Source organism: Neoarius graeffei, chromosome 6, assembly GCF_027579695.1.
Source record: "Neoarius graeffei isolate fNeoGra1 chromosome 6, fNeoGra1.pri, whole genome shotgun sequence".
NCBI classification, from domain to species: domain Eukaryota; kingdom Metazoa; phylum Chordata; class Actinopteri; order Siluriformes; family Ariidae; genus Neoarius; species Neoarius graeffei.
The window spans coordinates 48830159-48854785 of record NC_083574.1 but is presented as its reverse complement, the minus strand read 5'-3'; the positions used below and the strand labels follow the sequence as shown (position 1 = coordinate 48854785).

The window sequence follows — 24627 nt, the reverse complement described above, 5'->3', positions numbered from 1 at the left end:
AGTAACAGGACACTATGTTGGCATTGACCTCATCAGCCAAAGTTAAAAAATCATCAAATATACAGAAAAGTAAATGAGAGAACTAACTTTTGGTCTTCCCATGGCCTTCAGAAGACACAACTGATGTAACTTCATGTTGAACATGTGATTTATGGAATGTTCCAAATTTGTCAGATGGGGTAATATGTTTGGGTAACAGGACTGAGTGAAAACCCAGGGACACGACTAAAATGTGTATTTTAACTCAAATATTGTGGATTTCTTATGAAAAAAATATTTAAACCATGGATAGGATATGGAGTCACACAACAGTGCAAAAGAAATACCATTTCTGAAGGATTTTAATCATAATATTTCATAGTTAAGTATAAAGTTAGAGTGCGGGGACAGGTAAAACATGCTATTTTTCAGTGTTTTAGGTAGTTTTTATTAATCCTTACAATTATATATCTTAAATTTGAAATCAGATCAATGTGCAGGACATTCTGCGTAATAAGGAAATGTATTTTAAAGTACATTTTTATGTGCATTTATACATATAATTTTCTAGGGACGGAAATGGCACCGATTCGGTGGAATGGCTCTAATGTCAACGTAATTTCAAACTCAAAATTGCTTCAAAGTTTGTTTGTTTGTTTACATTTATTGCCATTTAAGCATCTATGGCTATTTCATGGCCAATACAGGTAATAAATATCACATAAAATTAAAACCAATAATAAAATAAATAAATAAATACATCAAATACGTTTGTACACATCAATGCACTTCAAAAAGTTTAAAACCTTTAACGGTGAAACCTTATTAAAAATATCTAGCATTGTGCTTTCTTTAAAAAACTTCTGCCTTTGTATTCTAAAAGCAGGGCAAGACAAAATGTGCTTAATTGATAAGAGATCACCACAAAGATCGCAAAGTGGAGGTTCACCTCCAGTTAACAGAAAACCATGTGTTAGAGTGTCCAATTCTACCCCTTGTGTAGACAACTTGGTCATGTCTACATGAAAAAGATTGAATAGTCACTTGTTTCACATTAGTGCATATTTCTTTCAGCTTGTTGCCAGCACAGTTAGTCCAATCGGCTTATTGCTTCAAAGTAATGAAACGTACCACCCATTATTGTGAAACTGACTGATTGGACTCGACTCTTACAACAGGTCTGGAGCACTCGTAAATGGCGTTCATGCTTAAAAGAAATTACGAGAAGATTGATGAACGTGGCAAGTTCTCCTAAATCACTTGTACAAGCCAATTCAGAATGAATCTGTATGTAAAAGTGGTTCTTACATGAGAAAGCCCACACTCAGAAATTCAGTCCTCTACAAAAGAGGGAGCAGCAACTCGCATATCGGAGGCTTGATACATTTTCACAGCATACAGCTCCAGCTGCTACACTCACATGGAGGCAGTCACTGGACACTCTTAGTGACTCCATCGTGCTTGATTAAGGAAATGCTTTCTTCCAAACTGAGGAGCCCAATGGTAACAGGATACTAACTCCAAATGTCATCTCCATGTCTCATAGTTGTCAACAGATGGGAAAGGCCCCTTGAGGCAGCCTTTCAATACACTCCAACAGCATGACATTTACAGGCTTTCACTGAAACTCCAAAACAATTAGCAGTATAACTACGTAGACTTAGGGCCTCTGCATGCTCTTGCGACAAGGCTTTCGCAGACAGTTGTAATTTATCGTTGAGCGGGGAGTAATAGGCGTGCGCGATGTTATTCACCGCCACAACGCAAGGGGGCGCGAAGTCGCGAAATCGCTAGGAGTAGTTGGTGGGTGTGGTTAGTGGAGTGTTTATCCTCCGGTTACTTATAATGACTAGAACTGGAGTCGTATAGATGTACGTACTTCCTCACTTCCTCGATCAACCGCTCTTCGTGCTGCTCCATCTTCGCTCGTGTTTTTAAAAATGGCGGTAGTGAAAACAAACCAAACCGGGAAAGTAGGGAAGCGGAAGTGCGTGTACAGCGGATGTAGAGTGGACCAATCAGAGCCCTCTTGTCTGCGACACTGTCTGCAAGGCTTCTGCGGTGGTCACAATTTTTGGGAGGTGCGCGCAGAGCGTCTGCGAGGGGGGGGGGGCTATGCAGACGCCATCTGCGACGCCATCTGCGAGGACTGGGTTGTCAGCATAAATTGGCCTTTAAAGCACAGAGGCACAAGGTAAAGGAACAAAGCTGTAATAACTGGATGTTCAGGATAATTACTGGTGATTAAGTTAATTCTTAGCACCAGCGGTATCGGTATGACTTTCCTACCTAAAGCTTCAACGGTTCTGTAGATGTAGGCAAAAGTTCACAGGAATGCAGCTTGCAACGTCATATGCTTAGCTCCAAGTAGCCTTCATGGCTGTGGTCAAATGTTACGAAAATTGGGAGTGCCAAGCTGCCAACAAGTATGTGACATGAAGTCAGTAATAGACCTGGAATATTCTTGGGAACATGAGCCCATCCAATTTTAGTCCAAGACAAATACTAATGCCTTGGTGCCAGTTTAAATTTCTACATTCCAATCATGTTTACACGCAGCAATAAACAAGGAAACGTGATACTGACTGGCTCCGAAATGGTATTTGAACTGAGGAAGATGGTTTTGGCAGCATGTCGCTTGTGTTCATGAATGCACAGGACATTTAATAGCAATCACACTTTTTATGGATGAATTCAAAGGATTGACAGGTTACCTCTTCGTAGACCTCTCTCACTGCAGTTCCACCTGGCTCTTCCTCTGGCTCCATCCCGCCTCCTGGAACGATCCACTGATCTGGGTGCCGGCTGCTGCTCACAAGCAACACCTGATCACCCACAACACACACACACACACACACACAAGAAAAGCCAAGTCAGCAAGCACACCATGATTACCAAATTATCATACTATCATGACAATAAAACTGATGTCAAACAAACAGTATAGTTTCAGGATCTTCTTACATCGAATGAGAACAATCAGAGCTTTGGCAAAAATCATAAAAGGGTTTCCAAGTCCATCTCTCAGATTGGGCACTAAAAACTTGTGTTTATTTAAAAATAGGCTTAAGCTGTTGCTTAACAGATGCTGGATCTGTCCCAAAGATCAATTTGTTTTTGCTCTCCTCATGATGGTTTGCACCCAGTTTCAACTAATCGCTGTATGGAAAATTCACACATACCTGATCTGATCCCATAGGGCTTTTTTGTCTACGCCTTATCCCATGGCTCAGTTTTGAAACATGACTGAGAAGTTATACAAGCTATACAATATCTATCCATCTATTATCGATATCGATTATCCGTCATGGTTGAAAGGGAAGCTGGAGCCGATCCAGGTACACCCTGGACACCAATCCATCACAGGGCTAATAGAGACGAACGACCGTTAACACTCCCATTCACACCTATGGGTAATTTGAAGTAGCCAGTTGACCTCAGTCACATGTCTTTGGACTGGGAGAAGAAACCGGAGCACCTAAAGGAAACCCACACGGGCATGAGGAGAATGTACAAACTACACACAAAGACCCCAAGTAGGCCACAAGGTTTGAACCCAGAGCCTTCTTGCTGCAAGGCGATAGTGCTAACTACTGCACCACCGTGCCACCCATATACATGTGGCAGAGGAATTGCAAAATCTTCTTGCTTGCTCTTCAAGACAAAACTGCATGATTAAGATTAAACTTTGCTAAAGAACATGAAAAGAAACCTGATGAATATTTGGAGCACATTCTTTGGTCAGCTAACAGCAAGTTAAATTTGTTCAGCTCAGATGGGATCCAGCATGTTTGGCGTGAAGCTGGCCAATGCATAGTCCTGACAGTGAAGCACAGAGGTGGGACTGTGATGATATGGGACTGCATGAGTGCACAAGGTGTTGGGAAGATGACATTTATAAATAGCACTATGAATGCCTGTGGATATACCAAAATACCAGCTGACAAGATGAGTTGCAGTCTCCAGAAGCTTGGCAGAAAAGAAATATTCCAGTACGATAACGAGCCAAAAGAACACTGCTAAAATCATGCAGTAGTTTCTAAAGAAGAAAAAAAGTGAAAACTATGACCTGGCCATGTAGGTTTACGGACTTGAATCCTGACTTGTGGGGCTTGTGTTTTTAATATAGTAAATATAAACTGTTATTTTCAATTTTGTAAAATCAAAAGCTAAATCATACTGTTCAACATAATGCAGTTACTGGAAATGATAGCGGAGCCCCATACTTAAGAGAATATAGGAATGCAATTGACCTGATTTTTGATGGCTTGACTGTATGACATCCATACAAATGACGCAAGTGAACCACCACAGGGAATCAAGACCGTAAGTGCAAGGCAACGTATCTCAAACACTCGACCACCGGATAACGAAATTTGTATTTTTATGGGCTTTTAATCCAGCGGTTATTTTTGCTTTTTAAAAAAATAACGAGGGATTATTTACTAACACGTTTTACAAAAAAAACATTGATGACAGTTTCATACCAGAGCGTCAGCGATGCAGTAGCTCACATGGCCATACCATGAGCAACCAGACTTGTTTATAATTAGCCAAGTTGCTCTTCATGAGAACAATTTTATCTTCCAAACAAAACAATCAGAATCAAAATCCACTGAAAACTCGGGGAGGAGTAGCGATTTTCCTCAAAGTTCATTAAAATCGGCCTAATTAGCAACTTGTCAACTTGAGAAATCACAAAACCAGGGAGTAGCTTTTGTGCAGACTGATAATATCTTCCAAACAAAACAATTAAAATCCATTGAAAACTCGGAGTCAAAGTCCCACTCACGCCAGAATCTGGTCTTCTCGGGCAGTATCCTGTCCCAGTACTAACCAACTCTAAGGTGTGCGGGTGCAGCACCGATCTCTGTTTCGATAGCCCTCATGCCTCTCGCCTATACAGCTAGGGTTACAGTGGGGGGGCTGTTCCTCTGGTAACCATTTGATGTCCCCACTTGCATCTGTATCGCAGCATGCCTTGCCAGATGGTAGTAGGTACCATTTTTATGATGGTCTTTGGTATGACCCAACCGTGAGTAGAATTTGCGATCTCCCGGTCGAGAGGCGAACACGCTAACCACTAGGCCAACTCGTGGTTGAAAACTCTGGGAGGAGTAGCAATTTTTGTGAATTGTGGATGGACGGACGGACACTGTGTGATGGCAACAGCTAGTTAAAAGTTTTATTGGTCCACTAGCTTGTTGAACAATTGACAATTTCTGTCATGCAAAGGCAATAGACGGATGTAAGCGCAGGAAGAGTTTTACTGAAAACATGCGAGCAAAGAGATCCAAAATGTAGACAGAGTCGAAAAACAGGCAGAGGTTGAGTGAGGATATCAGATGTAATAAAATACTTACAGTCCAAAAACACAAACAGGGTCAAAACCAGAAAAGCGATACAAAATACAAGGCTTTCGCAAAGTCAGTGTGTTACTGACAGTCCTTATACTGCATGTACTGGTATGTGCTGTGATTGCGCTCTAATCAGGAACAGGTGCACGGTAATTAGTCCTAATGGTGTGTGTGTGTGTGTGCTTTGCAATCTGCGGCTGCGTGCTCCAAGCTCCAACACATGTAGATGTGAAAGATGTAACCAGACAACTGTTTAACATATCAAGTTTGGTATGATGATGACTATCTCATCTCATTATCTCTAGCCGCTTTATCCTTCTACAGGGTCGCAGGCAAGCTGGAGCCTATCCCAGCTGACTATGGGCGAAAGGCGGGGTACACCCTGGACAAGTCGCCAGGTCATCACAGGGCTGACACATAGACAACCATTCACACTCACATTCACACCTACGCTCAATTTAGAGTCACCAGTTAACCTAACCCGCATGTCTTTGGACTGTGGGGGAAACCGGAGCACCCGGAGGAAACCCACGCGGACACGGGGAGAACATGCAAACTCCACACAGAAAGGCCCTCGCCGGCCACGGGGTTCGAACCCGGACCTTCTTGCTGTGAGGCGACAGCGCTAACCACTACACCACCGTGCCGCCATGATGACTATATAGTAATGATATAAAGTGAAAGCGCTGGTGTACTGTTGTCCACCAGGCACCCAGCAGAGTCACATCATAATAAATGTCGTGGTGGTGTTTCTAGTGCACATCATGTGGTGTCAAAGAAAGGAATAAATATGTATTCATAGTTGTGATGAGTCTCTCATTATTGGTCTCACTGTCACAAGACAATGCAGCAACTTACTGAGGTGAAATACACGACCCAATCTGATGGTTGATATGCTGGAACATTATTATTCTATTCAGGTTGGTTTTGTGCCCTTGCAAATATTTTGCTCATACACTTATCAGGAGCTTCGCTTTTAGGCACTGCCTAAATCTCGATCTTAGGATTCTGAATCATTTGACATTTAGTTGACATCGCATAAGGGTGCACTCACTTATGCTGTATAAAGTACGATACACCAGCACTAATACTGCAAACATGCATCTAATACCCTCCTGCATTCAGGCAGAATGCAGGAGGGTATCTGCGATTCATTCTTGAGAAATCACCACTGCGATTGGGAAATTCGTATTCGGTTGTGGAGGATGCAGGATTCAAAAACACATCGTCCTACACGGAGCTACATGACGGAGAGTAAAACTAACAGAAGAATATAAAAAGCATCATGCTTTAGATACACTACCTAGAGTCAGCAATGAAAGCTATGCTGCTACGAGTCAGAATGGATCACACACTTAAAAAGTTTCAGTTATTGAACTTTATAATGTTGAAGGTTTTGAAATCAACTGAAAATATAAACCTAAGGTGCATGTTCAGGCAATGCTTACTAATACTTTACCGAAAATGTGTCAGATTGAAACACCACTGTATTGAATGAATTTGAAGTTTGTGCATCGTGACACTTCCAGTCTCTTACCATATAACGTATATAATAATAATAATAATAATAATAATAATAATAAGTGCCATTATGTACCACCCAGCTTAATGGTGAGAACATTTGCAAGGTGTGTCTTTCTCTCACACACAGACTCAGATTTAGGGTCATTAATCTGAGTGAACGGGTGCGTCAGAGTGACTCAACATCTGGGCATTTCAGAAGAGCAAAAATGCACAAACAAATCAGTGATTCAAAACTATTTAAAACTTCCTCCCCGTTAAACTGCAGAAACACTGTGCCTGCTGAGGCAATCATTTCAATATTGATGTTTCCAATGTCTTTGGACAAAAAAAAAAAAAAAAGTACGACTAGGAGGCCAAAGGTACAAAGTGCGATATTTTATTTGACATTCTTACCATTTTAGAGAGTTGAGTCACTCTGTTCAGAGCCATTTCTCAAACTATTGCTTAAAGTAGGGGTGTCCAAACTTCTTGCAAAGAGGGCCAGATTTGGTGAAGTGAAAATGTGTGGGGGGCCGACCATTCAGCCTGACATTCTTTGAACCATTAACATTAAATGCAAATGAACTATTTAATGAAATTTTTATTGCAAATGGAATACTTTTCATTTCTTCACATAGAACACAAATCTAAACAAGTTTTTACCAAAATCACTCTGCCTTTCATATTTGAAGACTACATAAAATGAAGAAAAAGTCTGACTGGAAAAAAAAAATCTTTCGGGAAGATTAAACATATCTAGGTTCATTTGAAACATTTTTTATATATATATATATATATATATATATATATATATATATATATATATATATATATATAAAAAAGGGGCGGCACGGTGGTGTAGTGGTTAGCGCTGTCGCCTCACAGCAAGAAGGTCCTGGGTTCGAGCCCAGGGCTGGCGAGGGCCTTTCTGTGTGGAGTTCGCATGTTCTCCCCGTGTCCGCGTGGGTTTCCTCCGGGTGCTCCGGTTTCCCCCACAGTCCAAAGACATGCAGGTTAGGTTAACTGGTGACTCTAAATTGACCGTAGGTGTGAATGTGAGTGTGAATGGTTGTCTGTGTATGTGTCAGCCCTGTGATGACCTGGCGACTTGTCCAGGGTGTACCCCGCCTTTCGCCCGTAGTCAGCTGGGATAGGCTCCAGCTTGCCTGCGACCCTGTAGAAGGATAAAGCGGCTAGAGATAATGAGATGAGACGAGATATATATATATACACACACACACACACGTTATTTACCAGCAGGTCCGTATGGTGAAATGCCGTGACCGAGGTCTTGAAAGTACTGACCGAGGCCCTCTGGGCTGAGGTCACGGTATTTCACCATACGGACCGACCTTAAGCTGGTAAAGAATATATTAATTTTTTTCTTTACCAAATTCTAACAGAAAACGAGAGCGCCCAAAAGGGAAAACCGAGCCGAGCCGCCATTTTAAATCCTCATTCACAGCTGTAATGCAAATGGATTCCTCCAAGTGCACTTCCATGGCAGGGGAAAAAAAACCAAAAAACATTTTGCCGCCTATGTAGTCCCCCATTTATACAAAATTGAGTCATTCAGGATTCAGCTATCTTTTTGCTCGGTGTTAGCAAGTTACAGGTTTTTAGCTTTCTCCTGAAATGTTTTCTTTTATTTCTTCTTCCTCAGGGTAGTAAAACTCGCTTTCACTGTGAACACTGTCGATCTCGCCATCGATGATGTAAAATGAATTCTAATCCCCTGAGAAATGCTGGCAAAAATGTAAGATTTTTGATAATCTTATAAATAAATCTTATAAAAAAAGATAAATGTTGACAAAAAATGCTACTTTGTTGTTGTGAACGAGCGAGTCGCCAGAGGTCCATAACCGGGGTCCGTATTGTAGGATACGGACCCGCTCGCCAGCCAATCAGAGCGCAGGATTTAATGGAAACTGGACCGGGAAAAAATAAATGTGTTATTTACCAGCTGTGAGGTCCATATCGTGAAATGCCGTGACCGAGGTCTTGAAAGTACCGAGCGAGGCCCTCTGGGCCAAGGTCAGTATTCAAGGCCGAGGTCACAGTATTTTCACCATACGGACCGACCTTAAGCTGGTAAATATTTTTTTTTTCTTTACCAAATTCTAACAGAAAACGAGAGTGCCCGAAAGGGAAAACCAAGCTGAGCCGCCATTTTGAATCCTCATTCACGGCTGTAATGCAAATTGCTTTCTCCTCAGTATACAAGTGCACTTCCATGGCAGGGAAAAAAAAAAAACTACATTTTGCCGCCTATGTAGTGCCCTATTTATACAAAATTGAGTCATTCAGGATTCAGCCATGTTTTTGCTCGGCGTTAGCAAGTTAGAGGTTTTTAGCTTTCTCCTGAAATGTTTTCTTTTATTTCTTCTTCCTCAGGGTAGTAAAACTCGCTTTCGCTGTGAACACTGTCGTTATCATTATCCATGATGTAAAATTAATGCTATTCTCCTGAGAAATGCGAAAATAAATGTTGACAAAAATTGCTACGTTTGTTGTAGTAAACGAGCGAGTCGCCAGAGGTCCATAACCGGAGTCCGTATCCTACAATACGGACCCGCTCACCAGCCAATCAGAGCGCAGGATTTGGACCGCGAAAAAAATATTTCTTCACTATTAAATGCTCACTGTAAACTTCTAAATTCAAAACATGTGAACAGGAAACGAAGAGTTATCTTATTCAGAAGTACAAAACGTTGAGGGCCATATGAATCCGTGTATCACTTGTTCTTTCGTTTTTCTATTGACAATCAAAAATCAAAAAACGAAAAAATGTGTTATTTGATTTTGAATCGGATATCAAAAATGAAAAAGGCCGTGTTTTTCATCATTTCAACTTTAGACTCAGATCAAAAATACGTAATGGAAAAACGTGCTGCCGGACCGAATTTAGATTTAATATTTAATTTGTCGGGTTTATGAGACCTGGTTTAATTGTCAATTGAAAAATGAAAGAACAAATGATATACGGATTGAAAAGACTCCGTGCATATTCAAAACTGTGGTTTTGATCATCACAAAAAAAAAAATCAATTCACTGAGATTTTAGAATTTATTCACCTCAGAAGACTAAACAAATAACTTGCCTGCACTAATATGAAGGGTGATACTGAGATCTCGACTGCAGTAAATAGGCCAGGTCTGGCTCAAAAACAGTGGTTTTGATGCGCAAGATGTCACGCAGGTGAGAGTCACCTAGTCTTGTCCTCAGGCGGTTCTTGTTAAGGTTCATAACCGAGAAGGTCTTCTCGCACAAGTATGTCTAGCCAAACAAGCTCAGCATTTTCTTAGCAAATGTTTGAATCTCTTGGAACCTGCCTCTATCCAGCTGGCGGTAAAAGTTGACAAGAGGGAGCTGCTGGTGCCGGCTGCGACACTCGGCCTCACACTGCAGGCTCAATGAGCTCCAGCTGCAGGTGGTCTGGAGTGTCATCAGGAACCACGGAGAAAGGAGAGGAAAAAAGCGTGATCTCCTTTTCAATAGCTGCAAAATCCTGAAAGCGCTGTTGAAACTCTTCAGCCAGAGATGAGATGTCTGCTGCATACCTCCTCATTTGCGCACTGATATTGTTCTCTGGAAAACTGGTCATTATTTCCTGCAGCGATGGGAAATGTGTGGTATTGGGCTGCGTTTGTGACCGGTGACTTTGGAAAAGTTGCAGCTTGATCCCAAAGGCTTTGATGTGTGAATACATTTGGCTTACCACTGCATTTTGCCCCGAAGGCTCGTGTTCAGATGTCGTGTTATGTCAACTAAAAATCCAAAATCAGCCAGCCAAACAGGATCAGATAGGTCTGGCATCGGTTGTCCCTTTTTTGCCAAGAATTGTGCGATTTCTTTCCTAAGAGAGTAGAAGCACTGCAGTGCAGACCCCCGACTGAGCCATCTTACATCGGTGTGATACACAACATCTCCATATTCAGCCTGGATGTCGAGTAGAAACTGTTGAAACTGGTGGTGGCACAGGGCTCTGGAGCGAATGTAATTAATAGCCTTCATCACCGGTTTCATAACACGATCATATTTCAGATGTTTGGCATAGAGAACTTGGTGAATAATACAGTGGAGGTTTATAGCTTTGCCTCCTTCTTCACTGACTTTTTTTTTTTTACAGACTAGGGTTGATAATCCACTTCGCTCGCCAGCCATGGCAGGTGCGCCATCTATAATAATCCCAGTGACTTTATTCCACGCTAGTTTCATGTCATCTACGGCGGAACGAACAAACAAATAAATCTGTTCCTTTTGTTTGGTCCTTAAGGCTCTGGAGGTCAAATAGCTCTTCACTCGCGTTCATTTCATTCTCCACTCCTCTCAAAAAAAAAAAAATCAGTAACTGAGCAGTGTCAGATGCGTCAGTGCTTTCGTCGCGGGCTAACGAAAAAAGTCAAACTCCACTCCTTTTGCCTCGGTCTCTTAATATCAGATGAAACGTCTTCAATTCTCCATACCACGGTGTTATGAGCCAGGCAAACATTGGCAAACTCTTGCTTCTTCTCAGGACAAATTTTCTCCACCATTTTCATCACGCAGTCTTTGATAAATTCACCTTCAGTAAAAGGTTTGCAGTGCTTGGCAATCTGCATTGCCACCTCGTAGCTCGCCTTTGTGGCATTTTCATTTGACCTGCAGGCTCTTGTGAAAAAGCACTGCTGTGCCGTTAAAACAGCTTCCAGTTGCTTCAATTTTTCGCCGCGTTCGTTCCCAGTTAGCGTGTCGTAGTTAGCATGTTTCATCTGGTAGTGCCTCTTGATATTGAATTCCTTGAAAAGCAGCCACAGTCTCTTGGCAAATTAGGCAGACACAGTTGTTTCGTATTTCAGTGAAAAAAACGCTCCAATTTCCACTTGTCCTGGAAGCGGCGGCCCACGCTGTCAACTTTCCTTTTTTTAGTTACAGTTGCCATTTTAGAAATGGGCTGGAAAGGTTCGCACAAGGGTCACACGGCGAGAGTGTGGCCACAGGTCTGCTGCAATCTTCTGGTGAAATATAAACGAGCTTTTTTGTACGTGTGTAATTTATATTATTGATTTTATCACACAGGCTGCAGGCTGGTGGAAATTTGAACACGGGCCGTAATTGGCCCCCGGGCCGGACTTTGGATGTGCCTGGCTTAGAGGAGATGCGCAGAACCTTTATTTTTAAATACATTTCTGAGTGGATAGTATCTCCATCCTTGACTCTTGTATGCTGCATAAATGGGAATTAAAAAAAATAAAAAATACATTTTTGAGAGTTAAAATCAACCGGAAAGTTGGCATTCGAGCTGCCCCGCTGAGTCAGCCAGCCCTGAGTGCGTGATGTCACAGCGGTAACCGGTTTTAAGGCCGAGGCCTTTTACAGCTATAGACCAAAGTCATATAAATAAATAATTTATGGTGAAAGTAAGAAATCCCGTTACAGACTTGCTCAGCTACGACTGATTTGACTTCATTGATTGTGGGTTGACTCTCATTAAAACAGGATAGGTGTTATAACTTATGCAGCATACATGTACATGCATGCATTTTCACTGATCAAACGTAAAAGGCTCATTAAATAATCAGATGAACTGAGACAATCACATTCTGAAGCAAATTAAATAATCTTATACTGGTAACTTAAACACACAATACAAGTTACATGTATTAATCTAAATGCAGGTAAACAATGTGTTGTTTTGCATCCAAATGAGAGTCGGAGCTTACCCGTTTGTGTTCTCGCTTCTTGAAGGCCAACCTTGTGGCCGATTGTTTTTAAACAATCTGACTTTCAGTTGTTTGTTCAGTTCTCTGTTGATTCGCTTCTTCCACGTAAGGGCGAGATATTGCTGCTGAGGGAATCATAACCAGCAGAGAAATCAGACGGCTGCTCCACTCATTCTCCATGTTCTCCATACTGAGTACTCCGCCATTACTGCTTGGCTCAAGCAATTACTAAAACCCGGGACGGGGTGTCACCGGTTTTAGCAACAACCGCGAGGAGGTCACTGCCCAAGCGATAATATGTCCCATGCCGGGTTTTAGCAACAACCCTCAGCTCACACTCTGGGAGAACTGGTGCAACTGAAGTTACTTCCCTTTAATAATAATAATAATAATAATAATAATAATAATAATAAAAATTTCCTTTTCTTGTAGTTTTCTTTCCCTTTAATTGTTGATACTGCACCCTCTTTCAATACGGGCTTACAGCCAATGCTCCTCAACAGATCAGAGGTTTTGTACGAGTATTTAGTAAAATGAGCAGAGCAGAGGAGAGACCACTTCGTAGGCGCCCAATGTGCCCGTGAACTTCTCGCAAAACGCGTCCAAATCTTTGCAGTTTGAACATTCTTGGGCCGTGAATGCAACGTAAATCCACCTTCTGTTGTGTTGCTGCACCGGTCAGCAACACATCTACGTGGCATGGAGATAAATTAGCTCAGAATGGAGGATCGGAGTTGCAGTCAGCTCTGTGTTTTAGTACAGCGGAAATGGCAATGAGACCGATAGACTTCCTGCGGTGACGTCACAGATGTCAAGGTCATTCACTCAGACCACTACCTATCTCCTTTAAAGTGACAAAGGCTGATGTATTAAAAAGATGAATAGTACCCTGTGGAGCTTGAATAACCCCAGGTACTTGAATCATATGCTGTATTGCCCGCTGCCTCATGCCTGTGAAGGAGAATGAACTGGAAAAACACCATGCGCTAATGTTTACACTTGGGTATGGAAACGGCTGAAGTTTATCCTCATTATAATATTATAATGAGCGACATCACAACAAACATGGTGGAACTGGTGGCTTCTAACACAAGTGAGCGCTCGAGAGCCTTCAAGCTCCCACGTGCGTTTAGATTTGGAATATTTCAATTCTCGATTTTTATAAAAATATTTTTCGAAATATTTAAATGGTGTCTCGATTTAGGGGTCTTTGTTCGATGTGGGCGAGCCGCCATGTTTGCTGTGGCTCTGCGGTCGTGACCTCTGACCTACGCATGACCTCATGACTTTTCTGAACTGGCTGCCGAGCGGTTTGTAAACAGGCCCGATACGTGGTCAGGACGCCCCGCGTTAGGAAATAAGATGTACTGAAACAAGGTGATGCATACTAGCTATGGGAATGGGTATCAGCTCAAACAATTCAGAATTCTCTCTCTTCGAAATTCCTTACCCCACTCTCCACGGTTGCCGCTTTTCACCCCCAGTGTGACAAGTGGGTGCGTGACCAGCGCCCTCATGGCTGCAGAAGCGGACGGCTGCTTGCTTGCGCTGGGTTACCTCTACCCCCCCCCCCCCCCCCCCCCAAGTCCCGTGTTATGATGTACTGTAAAATGTACTTGTGTTTTCTTGTGCTTATGTGCTGAGGTTTTTTTAATGTTCCCACACTGTACTCCCGCAGGAGCATAGAGTGGGGGTGGGTTTTTTTCTCCTCTCCTTTCCTCATGTTCTCTGTAATTTCTTTTTTTTCCCCTGTCTTCCTGTACTGCCCCCCTCTGTAAGGACAGGTTGATGGTCAATTTCACTGGTAAAACAGTGATAATAAAGGGTTCATTCATTCAAAGGGAAGTGGATTAAATGATTCCTGAACCAGCACATCGACCTGTGTCACTTTAACTGGTCACTTTTACTCTTACAGTACTTTCAGTTACACTGTTTAGCCTTTGCTCGATTATTAAATGACTAGTTTACTTCAATATACAAAAGAAAAAAAAAGGCTAATATTGCAAATGGCTTTAAATGCATCAATCTGGGAATTACATGGATGTATTAAAATAAACCCAGATTTCAAAGCAAGTGTCTCTAATTTCATACATTACTACAAGCTCAGGGCACAACCATAACACCCCCTTTTTAATGGGCAACCAAACTCGTACCCATCTCTCTATTCTATTCTCATCTCTTTATACTCGGCCTACCAGTCATTTCCTCATTCTAACAAGGAGCTAAAACCATCTGCGTAATGTTAGCATTCAGAAACAGTGATCCAATGTTTCCAATGCAAAAAAGGAGGGGAAAAACCCCAATTCCATTATTTATCCACTTAGAGAGAAAAAAAAATGCACCTTGTTTCCAATAACGCTGTGACAAACAGAAGGGGGGGGGGGGGGGGGGGGACATAAAACCCCTCACAATTCCCCACTCATAAAATCAGGACTGTCTCCTCAACCCTGAGTTCAGTAAGTGACATTAAATCAACATGGCTGTTCGCAACATCAACCAGAAACCAAATGACACTTTTTACTTTTACAGCATACAGAGACATGTTCACTTCTTCAATCGAACACACTTACTCAGTTTACAGTTTTCAAGAATTTTAGCAGTTATTCCACGAAATCGAGTCGTACACGAGCGGACAGCCGACACAGCGTGTAGTGCCGAGTTGGCTATAAGCCATGTACGACAAGATTGAGTAGAATAACTTTTATTCTAGCCACATTCACTGGATTATGAGAAAAGGAGCATTTTTATCTCATCTCATTATCTCTAGCCGCTTTATCCTGTTCTACAGGGTCGCAGGCAAGCTGGAGCCTATCCCAGCTGACTACGGGCGAAAGGCGGGGTACACCCTGGACAAGTCGCCAGGTCATCACAGGGCTGACACATAGACACAGACAACCATTCACACTCACATTCACACCTACGGTCAATTTAGAGCCACCAGTTAGCCTAACCTGCATGTCTTTGGACTGTGGGGGAAACCAGAGCACCCGGAGGAAACCCACGCGGACACGGGGAGAACATGCAAACTCCGCACAGAAAGGCCCTCGCCAGCCACGGGGCTCGAACCCGGACCTTCTTGCTGTGAGGCGACAGCGCTAACCACTATACCACCGTGCCGCCTGGAGCATTTTTATATTTTTTGCAAATTTGACAATTTTGTACAAAACGTCCGACAAAATTATTTCCACTTAGAATGTAAACAAACGGCGGCACGGTGGTGTAGTGGTTAGCGCTGTCGCCTCACAGCAAGAAGGTCCTGGGTTCGAGCCCGGCGGCTGGCGAGGGCCTTTCTGTGTGGAGTTTGCATGTTCTCCCCGTGTCCGCGTGGGTTTCCTCTGGGTGCTCCGGTTTCCTCCACAGTCCAAAGACATGCAGGTTAGGCTAATTGGTGGCTCTAAATTGAATGGAGGTGCGAATGTGAGTTTGTCTCTGTCAGCCCTGCAATGATCTGGCGACTTGTCCAGGGTGTACCCCGCCTCTCACCCGTAGTCAGCTGGGATAGGCTCCAGCTTGCCTGCGACCCTGTACAGGATAAGCGGCTACAGATAATGGATGGATGGAAACAAACCAGTGAAATGACAGTAGTTATTTGTGAAAAACGCAATAAATCTTGGGGGGGGGGGATTACCACCATCAAATACTTTCATTCCATATTTTGCTGCTTGTTTTTATGCCTCCGCCACCGTGAGGTGCAGGAGGCATTATGTTTTCGGGTTGTCCGTCTGTCCATGCGTCCGTCTGTCCCGAAACCTTGTGAACGCGATCTCAAAGGCTAATGAAAGGAAGTTCACCAAACTTTCACCATTTGTGCATTTGGGGACAAACATGAACTGATTAGATTTTGAGATCAAAAGGTCTAAGGTCAAGGTCACTGTGAGGTCAAATGTCTGTCCAAGAACCTTGTGAACACTATCTCCAAGGCTACTACAAGTAATTTCACCAGGTCAAGACTACTGTGAGGTCAAATGTTCATCCCCAAATCACAACTTAATACGGCGTCTAGCCTACCAGGAGGAGGCATCCCCATCGACGCCGTTGGCGTCGAGTTCTATCTAGTTGTATTTGTTGGGGTTTTGTTTTTGTGTAGAGTTTTTATTTCATCCTCGGTTGGTTCAGCAACATGCTCCGCCTTTTTGTTTTTCTCTACTCGCGGTATATGAGCTGATATCCTAGTAGTAGAGTAGCCAATCAGAGCGTGCGGTTGCTCATATCCAGTGAATGTGGATAGAATAAAAATATATAGCACTCATCACAGGATAAACATGGATGAACATCCATGTCTTCCTACCCATTTTGTAGTTCAAATGGACAAAGGTTAAAAACGGTCATTTCAAGCTCTGATTTCCCACTTCTGAGGTAAAATGAATGCAGCAGATTTAATAAGATAGAAGAACTGGACAAAACTTGTAAAAGAACATGATTTCCAATTAATACTTAAATTATTTAACCTGTATGACTGCTTGAATTATTGCTAGCTAGTAAAGAAGCTGATGACAAACCATGCGGCCTTAGCAGCCATCTTGTTCACTTATAGTACACTTAGACATGCAAAGTGCACACTACATGACATTCTATTGGAGAATCACAGATCAGGATGCATGCCTGAGTCCCAAATCCAGCTTTCTGACAAAAATAAATGTGACAGCTCTTCATCGTGTGACACCGTCACTTGATTCTACAGAAGAAAAAGAGGACAAACTACAGTACTGTGCAAAAGTCTTAAAGGAACAGTCCACCGTACTTCCATAATGAAATATGCTCTTATCTGAATTGAGACGAGCTGATCCGTACTAGGGCTGCTCGATATTGGAAAAAATCAATATCACGATTTTTTCAGTAAATATCGATATCGCGATTTTTAAAACGATATTTATACACCTTTTTTTAAAGCCCTGATCATCAACACCTGAGGCACCGGGCCACATTTTTATAGTACAGGCCTCATAGGCTACCTGTCAACCCTTCCCGTTGTACCCTGAAACGCCTTTTACTTAAACTATTTACTGTGCAAGCGCGTACTTTGCATAGGTCCTATAGCCTGCACAAGGCTCACGTTCTCCTCACTCAACATTTCCGATCACAGAGGATGGAGCTAGCGCTGGTATTACCAGTGATTACTGCGTAACGTCCACACTGGCTCGTAGCCAGCCAAGGATAAAATCTCTCTCTCACACACACACACACACACTACAACGTAAGCTTGTGTGTTGTTAAGACACCAACATTAAACACGCACACACACACACGGACTGGCCATTGGGAGTAGCGGGAGTTTGTGGGCCGGCGGAGAAAAAAAAAAAAAAAAGTTGCGCGCTGGCCTTTAATATGATAAGCAATGTTAACAGTTCTTTAAGAAACTGTTAACATTGCTTATCATATTAAAGGCCAGCGCGCAACTGTTTTTTTTTTTTTTTCTCCGCTGGCCCACGCTGAACCACCGGGAAAACTCCCGCTACTCCCGATGGCCAGTCCGTGTGTGAACACGCACAATATAGAGACAAGTCCTTAAGAATTAACATACATGAAAATAGCTCAGCGGCATGTAAACATTCCCTGAAAGTGTAGGTGGCACTGCGGCTAGATGCTACGTGAAATGGCACAAGGCAAACACCATGTGTCGCTCAGTCAACAGACAAAATCCACGAACCCAGTAGTCCTCCTACTACTGTGGGTTAGTGTTCTGTGGCCAAAAACACCCTATGCACAGTCATTCCAAAACATCCCCACTAGTTGCAGGTTATGTCTCAAATACAGATATGCGTTGTGGATTAAGCGATCTATTTTCAAGCATCAGGCTTCTCTTCATTCATCTTCCAAATGAGGACTCTGCTATCTTTTTGGCATGTCAGCATTGAAATACCATTTGCAGAGATATTTCACTCGAAAAGTAAAAGCAACACATGATTAGGGCTACATGATTAGCAGGGGGACACCGTTTTAAGCGCACGGAATTTTAAAAACAATGTAATTACATCTGAGTCCGTCTACATCGCGCAATAAACCCGTCCTTAGCAGAACCTACTTCAAAGCATGATGCTAGCTGCAGATGCACAAGTCAAAATCAAATGAACCCAAGTAAACATGCCGCGGCGGGCAACATTAATAACCAAATTGCCTTACCTTAAAACGCTGCCTTGACCACAGGACGACTCGCAGTTATTCCACTTAAATCCACACGGTTTAACACATCTAACACAGCTAGCAAGCTGGATATGTGCTAATATTGTTGTGCTTGTTTTCTTCCGTAGATGCCATTTTTACATTACCCAGTCCCACATCCAAAAATATGACGTAAATATGTTAATTGTATTATTATAACTATTAGCAAGCAAATCAAACAACATATTAACAAATCAATATATCAAATCACCCGACACGTATGAAAACAGAAGAACTGATTTTTTACTGTTGCGGAGATATCGCGGGAGTAGAATGGATGACGTATGCAAGGCTACGGTGTGCCTTAGGGGACAGAAGGGTTCGTTTTACCTTACTGTCACGTCAATGTTATTGTTGTTTTATTGCCATTGTAGAAATATTGTGCACGTCCCTTTCGACAAACGACAAAAAATCGTTTCATATCGATATTATGAATTTTGATATCGTTTGACACCAATATCGATATCGCGATAAAAATACGATATATTGCACAGCTCTAATCCGTACGTCTCCGAGCTTTGCGCGACCTCCCAGTCAGTCAGACGCGCTGTCACTCCTGTTAGCAATGTAGCTAGGCTCAGTATGGCCAATGGTATTTTTTGGGGCTGTAGTTAGATGCGACCAAACTCTTCCACGTTTTTCCTGTTTACATAGGTTTATATGACCAGTGATATGAAAGAAGTTCAGTTACACAAATTGAAACGTAGCGATTTTCTATGCTATGGAAAGTGCGCACGATAATGACAGGCGTACTAACACCTTCTGCGCGCTTCGGCAGCGCATTGTTACGGAGCTCAGATATCAATGCGCTGCCGAAGCGCGCTGCCGAAGGTGTTAGTACGCCTGTCATTATAGTGCGGACTTTCCATAGCATAGAAAATCGCTACGTTTCAATTTGTGTAACTGAACTTCTTTCATATCACTGGTCATATAAACCTATGTAAACAGGAAAAACGTGGAAGAGTTTGGTCGCATCTAACTACAGCCCCAAAAAATACCATTGGCCATGCTGAGCCTAGCTACATTGCTAACAGGAGTGACAGCGCGTCTGACTGCGTCTGACTGACTGGGAGGTCGCGCAAAGCTCGGAGAGGTACGGAGCAGCTCGTCTCAATTCAGATAAGAGCATATTTCATTATGGAAGTACGGTGGACTGTTCCTTTAAGCACCCTAGTTTTTTTTCCATACAAACTTTGTTATAGATTTCTATTTTCTGATTTCTACATTATCGAGTCAGTACAAAAACATTTCAGAGTTCCAAACGTTCATTTCCCAGCACAAAAAAAATAAAAATAAAGTCTGTATTGTGGAGTGGTGAGTAAAACACAAAGCTAATTTTATTGGTCAATTAGTCATTTTAGGTCACCAAGGGTGCACACTTGCCTTCCAAAATAACCACTTTACTTGCCATAAAATCAGCTGTGTGTTTTACTCACCACTTCGCTCCGCAATTCATCTGCCATCCATGCCGCATTCATTTAAACATCATCGTCGTGTTTAAAAAGCCTCAATGGCAGGGCGATCTTAAGTGACGTCAGTACAGTTTTATAGGTTTTTTTTTTTGCTGATTTCTTACCAGCTTTATTTGTCAGAGAGTGATATTAGGACCTGAATTATGTTTTTCTCCATTTTTAAAAAAATTGTTAGAATTAGGCATGCCTGGGTTAAATTTTTATGGATTATGGTGGTTTTCAGAGTTATAGGAGGAACCTAGGGCCTGTAAAAGGGAAGCTGCCTCCAAGTTAGAGTAGTTGCTGGAGAGTAACACAGGCGGTAACATCTCTAGAGAGCCTTTGCCAGTAAAAGCAGTACTGGTGTGTAAACAGTTTTTTTTCCTCTTTTATGGCCTTTGTTTTTTTTTTTTTTTGGGTGTGCACATTTGTAAAAAAAAAAAATTTCCCTACTTATTCACTGTTGCACTTGGTAAACGAGCACAATAAACACCACCATAACTGGAATTAAGACTACGCCATTGTGTTCTGGAAAGGAGAACTCGAACTTCATGACACTGTACCTGAGCAGAATATTACATAAGAGACCACTTTTCAGATTAAAAAAAGAAAACATAATGAAGGCTGATGGGTTTTGGTGCAAAATTAAGACACGAGTGTGACCGTCAAAGTGCCCAGAAGAACTGTGGCTGGTTCTGCGTAAAGCCTACAGCTCATTTCCTTATAAAACTGCACATTGTGGGGGTGTCATGGCTCAGGTGGTTAAGGCGCCATACCATAAATCCGGGGACCCGGGTTCGATTCCGACCCGAGGTCATTTCCCGATCCCTCCCCGTCTCTCTCTCCCGTTCATTTCCTGTCCTGTCTCTACACTGTCCTATCCAATAAAGGTGAAAAAAAGCCCAAAAAAAAATCTTAAAAAAAAAAAAAAAAACTGCACATTGTACCAGAGACTACTATTTTTTGGTTTTTTTTTTTTTTTAAAGCAAAGGGTCGTCTCACATCAAATATTGACTCAGTTTCATTTATTATGTCTTACTGCTGTTTTATATGTTAAAACATTTCATTTCATTATTTTTAAACCATTTTTGGTCTCCAGCATTTCTTTATATGTTCCTAAGACTTTTGCACAGTACTGTATGTATTTACTGTTGGCCTCAAACGGCATTCCATAGTTTGAGTATATTTACAGCCGGGCGGCACGGTGGTGTAGTGGTTAGCGCTGTCACCTCACAGCAAGAAGGTCCGGGTTTGAGCCCCGTGGCTGGCGAGGGCCTTTCTGTGTGGAGTTTGCATGTTCTCCCCATGTCCACGTGGGTTTCCTCCGGGTGCTCCGGTTTCCCCCACAGTCCAAAGACATGCAGGTTAGGTTAACTGGTGACTCTAAATTGACCGTAGGTGTGAATGTGAGTGTGAATGGTTGTCTGTGTCTATGTGTCAGCCCTGTGATGACCTGGCGACTTGTCCAGGGTGTACCCCGCCTCTCGCCCGTAGTCAGCTGGGATAGGCTCCAGCTTGCCTGCGACCCTGTAGAACAGGATAAAGCGGCTAGAGACAATGAGATGAGATATTTACAGCCCAAAACATGGATTTCAGAGTGATATATTGATGGTACATCAATCTGTTGTCCAACAGTGCTGGATTTCATACAGCTCCTCGCTTGAGCAGATGATATGCAAGAAAAATGCACTTGGGTCCAAGGTCAGAATCCAGCTCCATTTTAAGCAAACTCCATCCCTGCACGTGTAACTCATGTGCAAGTTCTGCTACAGATGTTCAATCTCTAAATGATGGACAATTTCAGGATCAGAGCCTTTACTACACACACACATAACTCAACTATGGTTAGGCTCATATAGTTTAGTTTATTTAACAGGGGCCATGTACAGAACAAGTCCCATACCAGAGTTAGCTATACAGCTAATTTTCATCTGTGGTCCCTGGGCAGGGGGCTTAAAACAAACATACAATAAAACAATATGGACAACACATACTGTACACTACTATTGCCATTACGACTAAAAACAGCAACATCATACTAGGACAACACATCACAACATGTAACAATGGCACAAGGACAACACACCTACACAGGACACTACCATCAATACACAAATGACAACACATAAGGCGGCACACATCACAAAATAATAAATGAGCGATCACATCTTTGATAAGCCTTCAGCCATATCTTCAAGGATTTTTTTTAATTGGCTGAAACTTGTACAGTCTCTAATATGAGCTGGAATTTAGTTCCATTTTCTCCTGCACTGATAGAGAAAGCTGATCGGCCAAATGAAGTCTTCCTGAAACTCCCATAACAATCACCTCTCACTGAAGACCTATGGCCCTTTTCCACTCCCCTTTTTCAGCTCACTTCAGCCCGACACGGCTCGCGTTTCGACTACCTCAGAGCAGCACGACTCAGCTCGCTTCAGCCTTACTCAGCACCCAAAACTCGCAACACAGCGTTTTGGAGTGGGGCTGAAGCGAGCCAAACCGAGCCGAGTGGGGCTAGGGGCGTGAGGAGACACTCCCCTGTGCACCGATTGGTGAGGAGTGTTCTCACATGCCCACACCCGCCCCGCGAGCACGCTGGGATCTGTAAACACCGTAAACCCGGAAGAAGAAGAATTACGAGGATTTCTGAAGCCTTATGCGCCTCGCCTCATCTATACGCTCTTGCCAGTATCTGTTGGCGTTGTCGGTGACAACAAGCCACAGCACCAAGACCAGCAACACTAACGACTCCATGTCCTCCATGTTTATTGTTTACTATCCGGGTCGTGAGACTACTGCTTAAAAGGTCAGTGATGTCACTGTTTGCGCCGCCTAACGACATCATGTGACGTCCACCCACTTTCGCTAACTCCACCCAATGTGTCCACCCACTTCCAGCCAGCACGGTTCAGCGCGGTTGTAGTCGAAATGCAACTCCAACAGCCCCGCTCAGCTCGACTCAGCACGGCACGGCTCAGCCCGACTCAGCCGCGTTGGTAGTGGAAAAGCGGCACTAGAGACCTTGAATTTATCTCTGCAAAGTGATATGTATTGCTTGAGAAGTGGCGGTGCAAGATCATGGATAAGTTTATACATCAAGCACATATCAGCAAAACAGATAAAACTCTCAAAGGTTAATAAGTTGTGTTTTGTTATGATGGCACAATGATGGCAATTTCTTGGTTTTTATCAAGAACTTTTATAGCCGTTTGTAGAGCGTGGCTAAAGGTTGTAAGATAGTCACCCCTACCTGGGACCAACTTGTAGAGCAATAAGAGGGATGAGAAAAAAAAAAATCATAGAATGTAAAAACAATTTAGCAGCAGGTAAGTTAATAAAAACCGTTCATGTCCTTGGCTAGCTTAAAGCCTCAACTGGTTTGTTTTTTATATCCAACATACTGGGAATGTGTAGGACACAGGCCACTCATGCCAGTGCATTTATGTCCGGTTTAATGCGCAAATGTTACAAGGTCACGTGGAATATTTTTCATTTCCTTATAAAACTGCACCCATTGTACCTGAGACTACTATTTTTTTTTTATAAAGCAAAGGGTCATCTCACACCAAATATTGACTTTGTTTCATTTATTATGGCTGACTGCTGTTTTTAATGCTGAAACATTTCATTTCATTAAGCCATTTTTGGTCTGCAGCATTTCTTTACATGTGCCTAAGACTTTTGCACAGTACTGTATGCCTCAAAATTTAGTTAATTAAAAAAAAAATCCAAATGCCCTCTTATAGTGAGAAGGAACAATTAAATTGGTAATTACTAAATAAATAACTACATGTATGAGATAAATACATGGCACGGCTCATAGCTGCACATATCTTACTCAAAACTTGCCAGCAACATATTACATAGAACATGTTTAAAGCAGATACGCAGAACCTTTATTTTTAAATACATTTCTGAGTGGATAGTATCTCCATCTTTGACCTCTTGTATGCTGCATAAATGGGAATAAAAAAAAAAAAATTTTTGAGAGTTAAAATCGACCGCAAAGTTGGTATTCGAGCTGCCCCGCTGAGCCAGCCAGCCCTGAGCGCGTGATGTCACAGCGGTAACCGGTTTTAAGGCCGAGGCCTTTTACAGCTATAGACCAAAGTCATAGAAATAAAAATTTATGGTGAAAGTAAGAAATCCCGTTACAGACTTGCTCAACTAAGACTGATTTGACTTAATTGATTGTGTGTTGATGCTCATTAAAACAGGATAGGTGTTATAACTTATGCAGCATACATGTACATGCATGCATTTTCGCTGATAAAACGTAAAAGGCTAATTAAATAATCAGATGAACTGAGACAATCTCATTCTGAAGCAAATTAAATAATCTTATACTGGTAACTTAAACACACAATACAAGTTACATGTATTAATCTAAATGCAGCTAAACGAGTCATTTTTGTTGTTTTGTATCCAAATGAGAGTCGGAGCTTACCCGTCTGTGTTCTCGCTTCTTGAAGGCC

At 42.3% G+C, this 24627-nt stretch overlaps 1 protein-coding gene across 2 annotated transcripts in view; it reads right to left on the bottom strand.

Moving 5' to 3' along the window:
• The window catches only part of nudt4a (nudix (nucleoside diphosphate linked moiety X)-type motif 4a), a 93260-nt gene that overhangs the window by 18879 nt on the left and 49754 nt on the right, over positions 1–24627 (bottom strand). For both annotated transcript variants that reach the window (XM_060922931.1, XM_060922932.1), the window contains exon 2: positions 2694–2804. In XM_060922931.1, the coding sequence (XP_060778914.1) occupies positions 2694–2804 (111 nt within the window). The remainder of the gene's footprint in view (positions 1–2693; positions 2805–24627) is intronic.